The 12,998-nt window shown below is 62.9% G+C and overlaps 3 protein-coding genes across 3 annotated transcripts in view; 2 read left to right on the top strand and 1 right to left on the bottom strand.

Annotated features, from left to right (window-relative positions):
• Positions 1 to 2,526: 2,526 nt before the first annotated feature.
• EMIHUDRAFT_242430 (hypothetical protein) lies at positions 2,527 to 3,942 on the top strand (the record flags this gene model as incomplete). Its single annotated transcript, XM_005772256.1, has 4 exons — positions 2,527 to 3,223; positions 3,305 to 3,345; positions 3,544 to 3,787; positions 3,863 to 3,942. The coding sequence occupies 4 exons, from the start codon at positions 2,527 to 2,529 to the stop codon at positions 3,940 to 3,942; spliced, it is 1,062 nt and encodes a 353-aa protein (XP_005772313.1).
• A 4,564-nt stretch (positions 3,943 to 8,506) lies between these two features.
• On the top strand, positions 8,507 to 9,605 carry EMIHUDRAFT_117764 (hypothetical protein; the record flags this gene model as incomplete). The annotated part of the gene is made up of 3 exons (XM_005772255.1): positions 8,507 to 8,563; positions 8,633 to 9,026; positions 9,445 to 9,605. 3 exons carry the CDS (start codon positions 8,507 to 8,509, stop codon positions 9,603 to 9,605), a joined length of 612 nt encoding a protein of 203 aa, XP_005772312.1.
• Positions 9,606 to 11,890: 2,285 nt separating this feature from the next.
• Positions 11,891 to 12,998, bottom strand: part of EMIHUDRAFT_242428 (hypothetical protein) — a gene marked incomplete at both ends in the record, with an annotated part of 2,963 nt that continues 1,855 nt past the window's right edge. The window contains 2 exons of the mRNA XM_005772254.1: positions 11,891 to 11,981; positions 12,177 to 12,961. Coding sequence (XP_005772311.1) covers positions 11,891 to 11,981; positions 12,177 to 12,961 — 876 coding nt within the window. The remainder of the gene's footprint in view (positions 11,982 to 12,176; positions 12,962 to 12,998) is intronic.

The following is a 12,998-nucleotide window of genomic DNA, read 5'->3' as shown; positions in this document are numbered from 1 at the left end:
AAACGGGGGGGCTAGGGGCATACGATACCCAGATAGAGGGCGAAACGGCCTACCCGGGAAAGGGAGGATCAGGGCGTGGAATGAAGCAAAGGGGGGCACATAACATGCGGAGAAACAGACGGGTAACCGGAAAGGCAGGAACCAGGAGAGCGCACGAGGGAGGCACCCAGCGGGTAAAGCCTGGGGTCGTGAATCAGCCCCTTGCCGATTCACGCTACAACCCGACATGCCACCTAGCGGTAGTCTCGCACTGGGCGTTCTCTCCCGTGACACTTCCTCCTCTGTCGCGTCGCTCCCATCCTCCCTCCCTTGGGTTGTCTGTTTCTTTCTTTCTTTTTAGGCTCTGAAGAGCGCCGTCGCAGGACGAGGCAGAGGAGAGCGACGCGACAGAGGAAGAAGCGACCAGAGAGAGAACGACGAGAGTGGGACGACCGCGAGGTGGCATGAAGGGTTGCAGCGAGAATCGGCAAGGGACTGCGAAGGGAGATAGAAAGAGGCAGACGACCAAGGGTTAGGGTAGGCGAGGGCTAGCGCATCACACCCCTCTCCTTAAAATCCCTGTGTGGTGGCGGCGTGCCGTCCTCCCCACCCCTCCCTTGGGTTGTCTTGGAGCACTTGGAGTGCAGTCATCAGCCTCACATCCAGGGCCGGGGAGCTGAGAAGCGCACCCAGCGGGCCGGATGATCGGGATCGGGTTACGGGCTAGAGAGCCCTAGCCCTGGGGGGTGCGCGGTCGCAGGGCCATAACACGGTTCTCCGAGGGATAGTACCGCGCTCCGGGTTTCCCCTAGCAGCAGAACGCACCCTCTACTCGGAGCTAGTGGACACGACACTAGCTACTGATACGAGAATACGTACCGCCCCCACGCAACTACTCGAAGATAATACGAGAATACGCAGCTGCGAGACGCCTATAAAGAAACAGCGAGGTAAAGTTCGGCGGCTATGATAAACCGAAAGTTGTCGTAAAACGCGGCGAAAGCAAAGTAGAGGGCGGGCTCTTTTGCCGCAGCGATGCCCGCAGCCTGTCGAGCAGCTTCCGCGGCGCCCATGCGCCGCGGGGTTGACCGACAGCCGCGCCTCTCGAGCCATCCGTGCCACGCGTGGCGACGCGCACCCCGCGCGGCGGTCGGCGCCCTGGCAGTACTGCACAACCAGCACGGCGTGGAGCAATGCATTGAGGGCATTGTGCTGGGCGCCAGCCAGCATGCCTCAGGACAGAGCGAGAGAGCATGCTGCGCACCCTGGCGCAGCACCAGCTCGCCTCCAATCAGGCGCTCTCACCACTGCACAGGCCACAGCCGTCCACGAGCACCCGCAGCTGCACTGCACAACGCTCAAGCTCAGGAGCCTCCCCTTGTTGTCGCAGCTTTGTGCAGTGCAGCGTGCGAGCAGCGCAGTGCCAGGCCGACCCCTGGCACGCCCGGGCGGCTGTGGGACGGAGGCCCGCCGAGGGAGTGCGAGCCGCATCGGCGGCCATGTCTCCCGTCGCCGCGAGCGAGCGGCGCAAAGAGGCAGCGTCGCGCATGCTTTCCGAAACGTCTCTCTCGTCTATACGGACGACTGCCTGTTTTCTTTCTTTCTTTTAGGCTCTGAAGAAAAATAATGCCAAGCGTGCCCACCCAAAGCGCAGAACCAACCCTCGGAGACCTGTGTTTACTTTATGGCCCTTTCCCTGCGAACGCGCGCCCCCCAGGGCTAGGGCTCTCTTGCCCGTAACCCGATCCCGATCATCCGGCCCGCTGGGTGCGCTTCTCAGCTCCCCGGCCCTGGATGTGAGGTTGATGACTGCACTCCAAGTGCTCCAAGTGCCGAGCAAGGCTGCGAACTGTCGCGCTGTCCCCTTGTCAGGAGCAGGAGAACTAGGAGAGAGCGCAACCAGTAGGAGGCCCGCGCCTGCCCCCGTGCCGCCGGGTGCAACCCGTCCTATACGAGAGAGGTCCTGGGACCCTGTCGTGTGGGTGAACCCTGCCCAGCCCCCCTCCGTGTCGCGATGCGCTCGTGCGCTCCCCGCTCCCGTTCCCCTGTGTCCCTGATCGTCCTTCCTTCCAAGATCCTGCTCGTGCAGGTGGGGACCTTGTCCTCCTCCCATCCCTCGGTTGGTTTGTCTGTTTTATTTCTTTCTAAAGAAAGAAAGAAAGAAAACAGACAACCCAAGGGAGGGATGGGAGGACGGCACGCCGCCACCACACAGGGATTTTAAGGAGAGGTGTTCTTTCTTTCTAGCAAGGAAAACTCCCTTGGCCTGGTTTTCATTCTTTCTGAAAAAGACAAAAACGTTAAAAAAGTCAAGGTGCCCGCCATGCGTCGCGCCCTTTGATTGCGGGAGCCCTTGGCGCCGCAATGCACCAATCACGATGCCACCTCGCGCGGGCGGGGCGGGCGATTCTACTACTTGTCGCGGCCATTCTGCCGCACAGCCTGGGATTCGCGCCCATCTCGACGTGTGTTGACGACGACGCTGCGGTGCCCGCGTTTGCCACCGCCCTCGGCGTCCAAGTGAGCACCTGCGCCGAGGTGCTGTCCATGGGATATTGCCCGTCTGTGCCGGAGGACATCCAGCACTACTGCTGCGCCTCGTGCGCGGGCGCATCATACGACTCCCTCCGGGACTCGCGCAAAGGAGGGAGTCGCGATAGGGGGTCCGGCGACGGCTGCAGCAACGACGATCAGTGCTTGTCTGGCGCGTGTCGCGACTGGAGCAACTTTGACAAGCGCTGCTGCCCGCACGGCCACGGCAACAGGTGGGACCAGTGCGGCAACCTCCCCTCAGGCAGCGCGTGCAAGAACTGGGATGGTTCCCAGTGCCAGAGCGGCCGCTGTCACGACTGGACCTGCACCAGGGCCAATAGAGAGAATGGCGAGAGTTGCGGCGCTGACGGGGAGTGCTTGTCTGGCGCGTGTCGCGACTGGAGCAACTTTGACAAGCGCTGCTGCCCGCATGGCCACGGTAACAGGTGGGACCAGTGCGGCAACCTCCCCTCAGGCAGCGCGTGCAAGAACTGGGATGGTTCCCAGTGCCAGAGCGGATGGTGCCACGACTGGACCTGCACCACGGGCACTAAACAGACCGGCGAGAGTTGCGGCGCTGACGGGGAGTGCTTGTCTGGCGCGTGTCGCGACTGGACTAACTTTGACAAGCGCTGCTGCCCGCACGGCCACGGCAACAGGTGGGACCAGTGCGGCAACCTCCCCTCAGGCAGCCCGTGCAAGAACTGGGATGGTTCCCAGTGCCAGAGCGGCCGCTGTCACGACTGGACCTGCACAAAGACCTGCAGCAACGACAACCAGTAAGAACTTATAGGCTCGTCCTTGCTGCTTTACTTCTCTTTCCTGACACAGAGGGTGAGCTATAGGTGCTCCGACCCGTGCTGGCGACCTGGGCATGGAGACTGCGACCCGTACCGGATCTGCATCAACGGGGCCTGCTCAAACAGCCCAGGTCGACACGAGGACGCGTGCAGCAGCGGCAGCCACGTAAGCTCCCCCCTGCCCCACCCCCCTCAACCCCATATCCACGCTTCCCTCACATGGCTCGCGCAGTGCTTGGGCGCTGGAGCCGGCAAATGCATCGATGGCAAGTGCAGGCATGGTGCGCCATGCGAGGTCTGCAGGGTCGACGGCCTCACTCCGCGCCACTCGGACTGCGGAGACGGCCTCTGCAACTATGAACCGGGGTGGTTCTTTGGCTTTTTTGGTTCCGGCCGGTGCGATTCGTTGCCCCCTTACTTCTGCCTCGGTATCGACGACGTCGAGTACTGCGCCGCTGACAGCAATGTCGGCCACGGTGCGCCACGCAGAAGTCCACACAGATACTTCCCTTCGGCTCGCCCATACACTCGGCAGCACTCTCCTTCCCTAGGCCGCCGGGAGTACCACGGCGACAACCATCACACAGTCGAATTTCCAAATGGGGAGATCGAGGCGTGGATTTCCTGCTAACCGGCCAGGAAGATGGGACAGTTCGGTGTGCCGAGCTACACTGGCTCGCCGCTCGCGGCCGGGCATGAGGCGGGGCGACGAGACGTCTTGCCACCCGCTTTGCAAGCTTCTTGCCCTCGACGAGACGTCTTGCCACCCGCTTTGCAAGCTTCTTGCCCTCGCTTGTTTCGTCGCTCAACTTCAGAGAGATGGTAGGGTGGGAGTCAGGGTAGGAGGGTTTAGATGCTGGGGAGTGAGGGCTAGGGACTGGGGTGGTGCGTAAGCACTTTTCCCCAGGGGGAAGCCTGGATGCGTATTATTTCGTGACGTATTCTTCGCAGGCTGCAGGCTCAGGTAGTAAAACATTATGACCAAGGCGCTACGCTCTGCTCGAGCGCCCGGGGAAGACCAGAGACCACACACGCTTACTGCTGCTGCAGGCTCACAGCGCCCGCGCCGAGCCCTGCGCGACAGCTTCGCGCGCGGCCCGCGGCGCCGACCCGTCAACTTGAGGATGTGCTTGGAGCGGCCGCCCGAGGAGGAGGTAGTGATCTCCACGTCCTTCCCCTGCTCCAGCTTGGCCATGAGGCGCCACGGCTAGTGCCATTTCACTCTGACACGCTAATCTTGAAAACGTCTCCAACGGAGCTCCGTGTTGCATCCAGCGCCCTCCCCCGCGCTCCCTGCGGCCATGGCCGATGATCCTAGTATGAGAGGTCATCTGACTACCGCGAGAGCGACCCAACTCGTCGACATCGTCCGATGATGGTGCCGCAAAGTCAGCCTTCGGAGGCTATCGTGGGGTCGAGCCGGCAGTAGCCGTGACATGTGGTTCCACCACCCCTCGTAGGCTTTGCCTCTGACCGCCACCGTTCCCAGGCTGCCTAATGGGATGGAAAGGAAGGCTCGGCGAGCGTATAGAAGCGTGCTCGACCTCGTCGTGGCAACCTGCACGGCAGCGCTGGTAGGCGGATGAGCGTCGTGCCACCTGACCCGAGACGGGTCGCAGGCGTCGTACTGAGCGCGTCGAGACCGTGTCCTGATGTGATCTGCACGGGTAAATCACGTCGGCGTCAAAGGAGCGACGTGCGACCTGTCAGAGCTTGATCTCCGATCTCAGCGGCGTCGAGTCGTCTCGGGCGCGTGACAAAGCTACAGTCACCGGGGTCTCCGCTGCTTCTGGAAGGCACCGCAGATGGTACCTTTTTCGCGCAATGGTCAAAATCAAGGTTTTGTAACGCGAGTTGTGCCACAGTGAAATGGCACTAGCCCACGGCGTCCGCGTGAACTCGAACTTGAGGTATCCGAAAAATGGAAACTGGGGGGGTTCTCTCTGCTTGGTGGGGGATCACGACAGACTTGAGATACCGCTGACAACCCCCTCTGAGGAGCGGCCTCGCGGGGCTTGCCTTGGCGTCTCAGAGGGTCCCCGTAGCCTCAGAGGCTGCGCCGCCCCGAGAGAGGCTGGCTTGGCGGCACAGGCCTTCAGAGGGTCGGCCCAGGCACCCTCTGAGCCGCTCGTAGATGGCCTCTCTTGGCACAGAGGGTACCCTCTGAGACGAGCAGATCTGGGCCGCCTTGCCTCACCCCCCCCCCCCTCTGAGACAACCCCCTAGTGCCTCACCCTTGCTGGACCTCTCACACTTGTGCTGCAGCCTTTGACACTTGTTGTCGTCCCATTTGTTCTTCCAACCGCCCCCTGCCCTCTCGACTCTCGTCGCGGCCCTCCTCGTAAGAGTAAGTGTGGTAGGGCAGTAGGGATCCCCGGCGAATGTCGTGCCGCGCGAGTTGGGACTGGACTCTGGATGGAGCAGACGTCCCCGGGGTGCAAGTCGCTGCTGTCGAACCAGAACAAAACAGCGTCGACCGCACGGCCTACTCGCCCAAGTACTCGCTCTCTTTTATGTCCCACCATGCAGAGCGCATCTCTCTCTCTCTGTTGTGCGAGGCGTGGTGAACGCGCCATTCGCTCTCACCTGGCAACCCTGTCTGCACGTCTCGCGCGCGCGTGAACAGGGTTCCAGGCCCCAAATGATGTGTGAGTGTTAGAGTTGTTTCGTATTGCTAAAAATCTCTCGAACCAGCAGAGAGGGGTTGCAGGTCCAGCCGGAGCCCTGGGTGCAAATCTGCCCGCGGACCGAGCAGGCAGGGCCAATCAGGACAGCTTTCGATCGTCGCCGCGTTACCGCCGTCCGCCCCCGACAAAAACAAAAACCATATCTCTCTCTCTCAATGGGCGCCGCGCTGGGCGCTGCTGCCGGCCGCGAGGGCGCAATCTCTCCCTAATATATTGTCTATATGGGAGTCGCAACCGCCTCTGTCTGGTTGATGTAACAACTCCGGCGGCGATACCGATACAGAAATAAGGCACCCAAGAAACCGCAACATGACGTACGCCGAAATGTTTTGCGGGAAAAATTATTTTGAGCTAGCCGGTAACAAAGAAGAGGCGCGTTACTTCGTGCGGAAGCTGACAAACACACGGCGAGGGCGGCAGCAAGAGTCGAACGGGCGGCGCCTGACTCAAAAGACACAGCTATATTCCTGAGACGCGCGAGGGCAGCCTCCTTAAAGGCAGTGGGGTCTAGATTTGGAGCGCTCGCCGAAGAGGAGTACGACAAAATAGCGCCCGTGATTGCCTGCCTGCACGCTGCCAGCACTGACAGACTCCATACCCGAAAGAAAGAGAGGGGAGCTCGCAGGAGAGGTGACGAGTGGACTGCAGGTAGTGGGGAAGGCAGCCTCGATCGCCATACAGACATGGGTGCGAAACAACGACAAGACCAAGGCACGGGAGGAGGAGCGAGAGAAGAATATAGGATGGATAAAGCGCCTGTTCACGGCATGGAGCGTAGGGTGCCCACAGGACCCAAAAGAAAATAGCTTTCCGGCTCAAAAAGGGACGCACGAGGCAAATCTGATGTTGGCTTGTTCCAATAGGAGCGAGGCCTCTTCCGTTGGGGGACCGAGTGACTAGGAAACGAGGGTTCCCCATTGTGTCCCGCTCCAGCGCGAGCGTGACACTGCACTTGGCGCCGAGCGCCCGCGGCTCAGACCTTGTGCAAGCCACCCCTCGGTGCAAGCACCGGTCCGGACCGATGGCGCTCGGTGTGGAGCAAGCAAGACCCCCCCCCCCCCCCATCGGCGCGCGCTCGCCATTCCAACGGCCGCCAGGAGCACCAAGAGGACTCCTCATGGCTGCTTGCAAGTGGGCTTCGACCGGCCTCGGCTGGGGGGGCGGGTTGTCCCGGCTGCGGACGCCTTCTGCAGCCCCGTGGGCTGAGCCCTGGGTGTCGAGGTGTCGAGGCCCGGTGTCGAGGGTGTCGAGCTGCCTGTCGAGGGATAGAGGTGTCGAGGCCTGTCGAGGCCTGTCGAGGCCTGTCTAGGCTGGGACCATGCTTGTCCGTGTCGTGGTGTCGAGGAGTGGTGTCGAGGGTGTCGAGGGTGTCGAGCGTGTCGAGCGTGTCGAGCGGGGGTGTCGAGTGTTGTCAAGGTGTTTAGCGTCTAAGGTGTCGAGGTATCCAAGGTGGCAGGATGCAGTTGCAGCCCATAACAAAACTTTGGCCGCAGCTGCAAAGGCCAAATCCCTTAGTTGCAGCCTCTCAAAGTTGCACCCCTGTTGATGTAGCACAACCTGTGTGTGAGCACAACCAGTATACTCTGTGGACATTTGAGGACATCAAGCTCACTAGTGCCAGGAGTCATTGCCACTGCACAAGGTGCTGTGCAGGCGCAGCACCTAAGGCTACAGCACACCCCATGCAGCAGCGTCGCCGCTGCAGCGTTGTCGCCGCTGCAGCGTCGCCGGCGCACAAAGCGCAACTGACCACACAGCGCTCATGGCACAGGCTGGTGCCATGAGTCAGTGGACATTGCCACTGCACAAGGTGCTGTCCAGCAGCGGTAAGGGCTACAGTACCCCATCGCAGCAGCGTCGCCGCCGCTGCCAGCGTCGCCGTTGCAGCGTCGCCAGTGCACAAAGCGCATGTGGACCACAGGTCTGCACTCATGGCACAAGCTCACTGGTGTGAGGATTCATTGCCACTGTACAAGGTGCTGTGCAGCACCTGAGGGCCACCTGAGTACTGCCATGGTTGCTACATTGGTCATTGCAGGGGTGCAACTGAGCTGCAACTTGAGCTAGAACTTGAAGAGAGGCTGCGGCAACTGAGGGATGAAAGTACTGCCAGCCAAGTTTGATTGCTGCTGCAATCCTGATTTTCTAACTCTGTGTGACTCCAAATGGGTCTTCTCTACGTCTCTGCTGTGTTAGGATCATCAGAGGTGTCGAGGTGGTGTCGAGCGGTGTCGAGCGGTGTCGGCACGAGTCGGGCCCGGATGTGCGCTGACCATTAATGGGTGTGCTGCTATTAAGAATTTCAAAAGCAGAGGAATTCCTTAGTGCCGTGCGCGCCAGTCGGCACGTGAAATTCTTTTTCTGCAGTCGTACTTCTTTTTCTCTGTTAGTGCCAGTGCGCGCCAGTCCCGTGCCCAGTGTTGTGCGAGGGAGTTTTCTTGTGAAATTCTTTTTCTTCCGCATATACAGATAACCTTTTATCTTTCTTCTTTTACTCTTGGGCACCGCATGGCCACAGGTAGCCCGATGTTCTTCTCCAGGCAGCCAAAGCTCACCGCGCACGAGGTGCTCGGAGTTGGTCTCGACGCGAGCTCTGCCGAAATCAAGCGTGCGTTCCGCACCCTCGCGCTGTAGCACCACCCCGACAAGAAGGACGGCGATGCAGCCCTCTTCTTGAGCATCTCAGAGGCGTACGAGGAGCTGTCCAGCAAGTCGAGCGGCGAGAGCCCCTCTATCCCCAACATGTGTGAGGAGCTGTGGACGGATCGGTCCGACTCGCCGCTCTGCAAGGCCTGCCTCAACGGCGACCGCGTCGAGGTGAATCGGCTGCTCGCCGAGGCGCGCTCGGACCCCTTCCAGCAGGACATCGTCAACAGGCCGGGCCGGTCTGGACTGACGCCGCTCAAGTACGCCTGCGTCAACGGGCACGACGCGATTGTCGAGAAACTGCTCGAGTCCGGCTGCAGCGTGGACAGCACGAGCCGGGCGGGCGTGACGGCGCTGATGGAGGCGTTGTGCGGATCATGGGGTGGGAGAATCCTATCGATTAGCCCTAAGCCTAATCTCTCTGTGGAGGCGTGCATCATGGGGAAGGAGTCGTGCGCCCGGCTGCTCCTCGACGCGGGCGCAGAGGTCGACAAGCCGAACATGACGGGGCAAGCGACCTCCAGCCCTCGCAGTCTCTGCGGGCCCATCCCCGAGGCTTCGGAGGCCTCCTCACACGTAGGCAGACCGCGCTTTCCTTCGCATGCATGGCGAGGAGCGGCAGCGAGGCGCGGTGCCGCCTTGGCCGCGCCGGTCCATGACCAAACCGCTCATCACAACATGGCCGCCGGCGCTGCTCAGGCGTGCTGCCGGCTGTTGGTCTCGCGCGGCGCCGTGTCCTCTCTAGTGCGGAGCGGGGCACAGGGTTGAAGCCTCGCTTAGTGAATGGACGGCCCCTCTAGGCGCCGACCGCTCTCGCCCCGACGGCGAGGGGAGGACGGCGGCACACTTCGCGCGCAAGGTCAAGAACGAGGCGGTGGCGGCGTGGCTGGAGAAGGGCATCGACGCGGCGAAGCACGCCGGACTCCAGTCCGCTGTTCAGCTGGTGGTGGATTGCGGATGATAGGCGACGTCGCTCTCACGCACGTGCGGGGCCGCGAGGGCGAGGGGCAGGGCGGCGAGGCGGCGGGTGGAGAGGGGAAGGGCGGCGGGGCGGCGGGTGGCGGGGCGGTGGGCGGTGCAGGGGAGCAGGGCTGCGAGGGGTGCGGCTCGCGCGACCCGAGCTTGTCTGGAGGAAGAGGCGCCTTGTCCTAGTCCGGCTATGATGAAGCAGCGCTAATAGGAAATTGAATTGATTGAGTGCAATCACAGGCGCTTTCTCGCGGTCGCCGTCGGCGTCGTCCATCGGCGCTCTTCGCTCTGGCCGTGAGGCGGCTGTGCTTGAACGTGAACTCATCGAAAGGAAGTTGCTTCGCCGCAGGCGCCTCGCTCTGGTCGTGGGCGGCTATCATTCGACGCCAATCAATGAACTAATGGCCTAGTTCGCCGCCGCAGGCGCCTCGCTCTGGTCGTGGGCGGCGGGGCGCGTGTCGCCGCTGTCGTCCGCAGCGCCGTCCCGCGAGGCGAGCCTGCGGGGGGGGGGCGCTTTTGCGGGTGCGCGGGCAGGGGGCGCTTTCACCGTCCCGGTGAGGGCGAGGCAGGTCGGGGCAGGCCGGCGGTGAGGAGGCATCCCTGTTGTTGAGGAGCGTTGAGTGGCTGACAGGTGAGGCTGGTGGAGGGGCAGGGCGGAGCGGTGGGCGGCGGCACGGGCGGATCGCACGGCGGCAGCGAGGCGGGCGCGCGAGGCGGGTCCTCCTCCTCCTCCTCCTCGACTATGAACGAGCATCGACTGTTCGTAGGCGGGCGGGTCGCGAGGCGAGTCGTCGTCCGCCTCTTCCGCCGGCACCCGCCCGCCGAGTCTGGGGGAGATATGGGGAGATATGGGGAGATATGGGGAGATATGGGGAGATATGGCACCCGCCCGCCGAGTCTGGGGGAGATATGGGGAGATATGGGGAGATATGGGGAGATATGGGGAGATATGGGGAGATATGGCACCCGCCCGCCGAGTCTGGGGGAGATATGGGGAGATATGGGGAGATATGGGGAGATATGGGGAGATATGGCACCCGCCCGCAGAGTCTGGGGGCGGCGGGGCGCGAGGCTTCTCGACTCACCGACGCCGTGACTGGCTGGCGATAGGCGCTTTCCTGTGGAGTTGGGCAGGCCGCGTTTCGCCGCCGCCCTCCGCCGGTCCGTCGCAATGCCCCCGGCGAGCACTCCTAGCTGGTCCGCAGCGAGCAGTGCGATGCGTCATAGGCACCCGAGCTTGTCGGGCTTGAGTGATGGCCAGCTGGTCACGGCTCCAATCAAGAATAGGCCCGTCACGCGACCCGAGCTTGTCGGGCGGCGTCGCCTTCGCGGGCCGGCCTCTCTCCCCCCACGCCCCCCCACGCAGGGGCGGCGGCCAAGCGTCTGCTTCTCCAGGCTCGTCGACCCGCGACTCGGTGGCCGGCTGCGGTGGTAGCAGCAGAGTAGTAGTGGTAGCTGTGGCGGTAGCAGCAGCACAGTAGCAGTAGGCTGGGTGGGCGGCCGAGGGACAGCGGAGCGTCACTTCACGGCTGTACGCGTGAACAGGTCGGCGGATCGCTCGGAGGCATCTCGCGGTCCTCGTCGATTGGCGCTCCTCGTGGGGCGGCTATCATTCGACGCTAACCAATGAACTAATGGACTACTTCGCCGCCGCAGGCGCCTCGCTCTGGTCGTGGGCGGCGGGGCGCGTGTCGCCGCTGTCGTCCGCAGCGCCGTCCCGCGAGGCGAGCCTGCGGGGGGGGAGCGCCTTCTCGCCGGGGTCGCCCGTGTCCCGGCGGTCGGACTCCGTCGGGCGCGTGGAGGAGGGTGATGAGAGTGGCTCGATAAATGGCATGGGCCAGCATAGCCGCCACGAGACGCCGTCGTTGGCGTAGCCGGAGTTCCACACCGTAGGGATCCCTATCTTTCTTTCTTTTGTGTTAGTGCCAGTGCGCGCCAGTCCCGTGCCCAGTGTCGTGCGAGGGAGTTTCGTTGTAAAATTCTTTCTATGACCTCCGCATTTGGCGCATGCCCCGCACATGGCGGCGCCCACAGCCTAGAAAAGAATTTCAATAAAAAAGAAATCAAAAGCACATGCCGCCCACCACTGTGGCCTTGCGGCTCTGGCAGGCATGGCTCCAGGCGCTCAGTGGCAGTTGCCAAAGGATGCTGTACGTATGACCTCTGTACGTGTGAACACTGTGATTGTGTGGTCAAGATTATACTAAATCGTACTCCAAGAGAGAGCCTCCCCCTCGTGCCCCCTCCCCCTCGATCACTGTACACTGATCGCGCACGTCATAGGTCATACACACACTCTTCGGGTTCGGCAACTCTCGCCGCTTCGTGCGCCGCGTCGCTGTCGACAGCTCTCGCGTACCCACGCATCCTGCGCCGGCAACGGGCAAAGTAGCCGAGCGCACCAAGCGCGGCGACGGCGCCGCCGACAGCTCCGAGGGCGAGCCGACTCGCAGGGTCTACTGCTAGACCAGTCGTCGGCGGCGGCGGCGAAAGGGGCTGCGGCGGCGGCGGCGGCGGCAACAGGGGTTGAAGCGGACTCGGAAGGGGCTGCGACGGCATGGACAGCGTCGGCCGCTCGACGTCATTCGGCCAGCTCATGTCGGCCAGCTCGTCCAATCCGTCGGGAAGGGCGTAGACGCGAACGTAGTCGAGGAAGAGGGTCGTGCCAGGCGGATCGAGCGCGGAGAAGTCGACGGGCTGCGAGGGGCCGTTGCCTCCCACCGCCAAGTTAGCGATCAGGTACTGCGGCCTGGTGTATGGGAAGTTGGCCGCCGTCCGTTGCGCGGGCGAGTACGAGTAGATTGGCGTGCGCCCGTCGTCGATGAAGAAGGCGATGCGCCGCGGCGTCCACAGCAGCCTCCACACATGCCACGCCGGCTCCGGCTCCTCGAGGGCGAAGCAGCCGCCCTCGAGCGGGTCGAGCGTGCCCCACGAGTGGCGCGAGTTGTGCACTGTCGAGCAGGAAGCAGCGCCGCGCCGGGTGCCAAAGATCTCCATGACGTCGATCTCGCCGCATGCGGGCCAACCCGTGTTCGGGTCGAGCAGGTCGGTGCCCAGCATCCAAAACGCGGGCCAGAGGCCCGCCACTAGCGGCGCGCGCATTCGCGCCTCCACGATGCCGTAAGTGAAGTTGAAGCGCCAGAGCGTGGTCAGCCGGGCGGAGGTCACGGCGCCGTCGGCCGAACGCCGCGCGGTGAGGGCGAGCGAGCCATCCGCCACCCGCGAAGTGCCGCGGCCGGGGCCGACATAGTCCTGCTCCTCGCCATTCTCCGGCGGCGAGTTGTCGTGCATCCACTTCGACTCGTCGATGGAGGAGCCGTCGAACTCATCGCTCCACAGCAGCGGGCCCTTCGGCAGCGGCGGCGGCGGCGACAATGGCGCAGGG

Source organism: Emiliania huxleyi (assembly GCF_000372725.1).
Source record: "Emiliania huxleyi CCMP1516 unplaced genomic scaffold EMIHUscaffold_360, whole genome shotgun sequence".
In the NCBI taxonomy this organism is placed as follows: Eukaryota; Haptophyta; order Isochrysidales; family Noelaerhabdaceae; genus Emiliania; species Emiliania huxleyi.
This window is presented reverse-complemented; position numbering and strand designations above follow the sequence as displayed.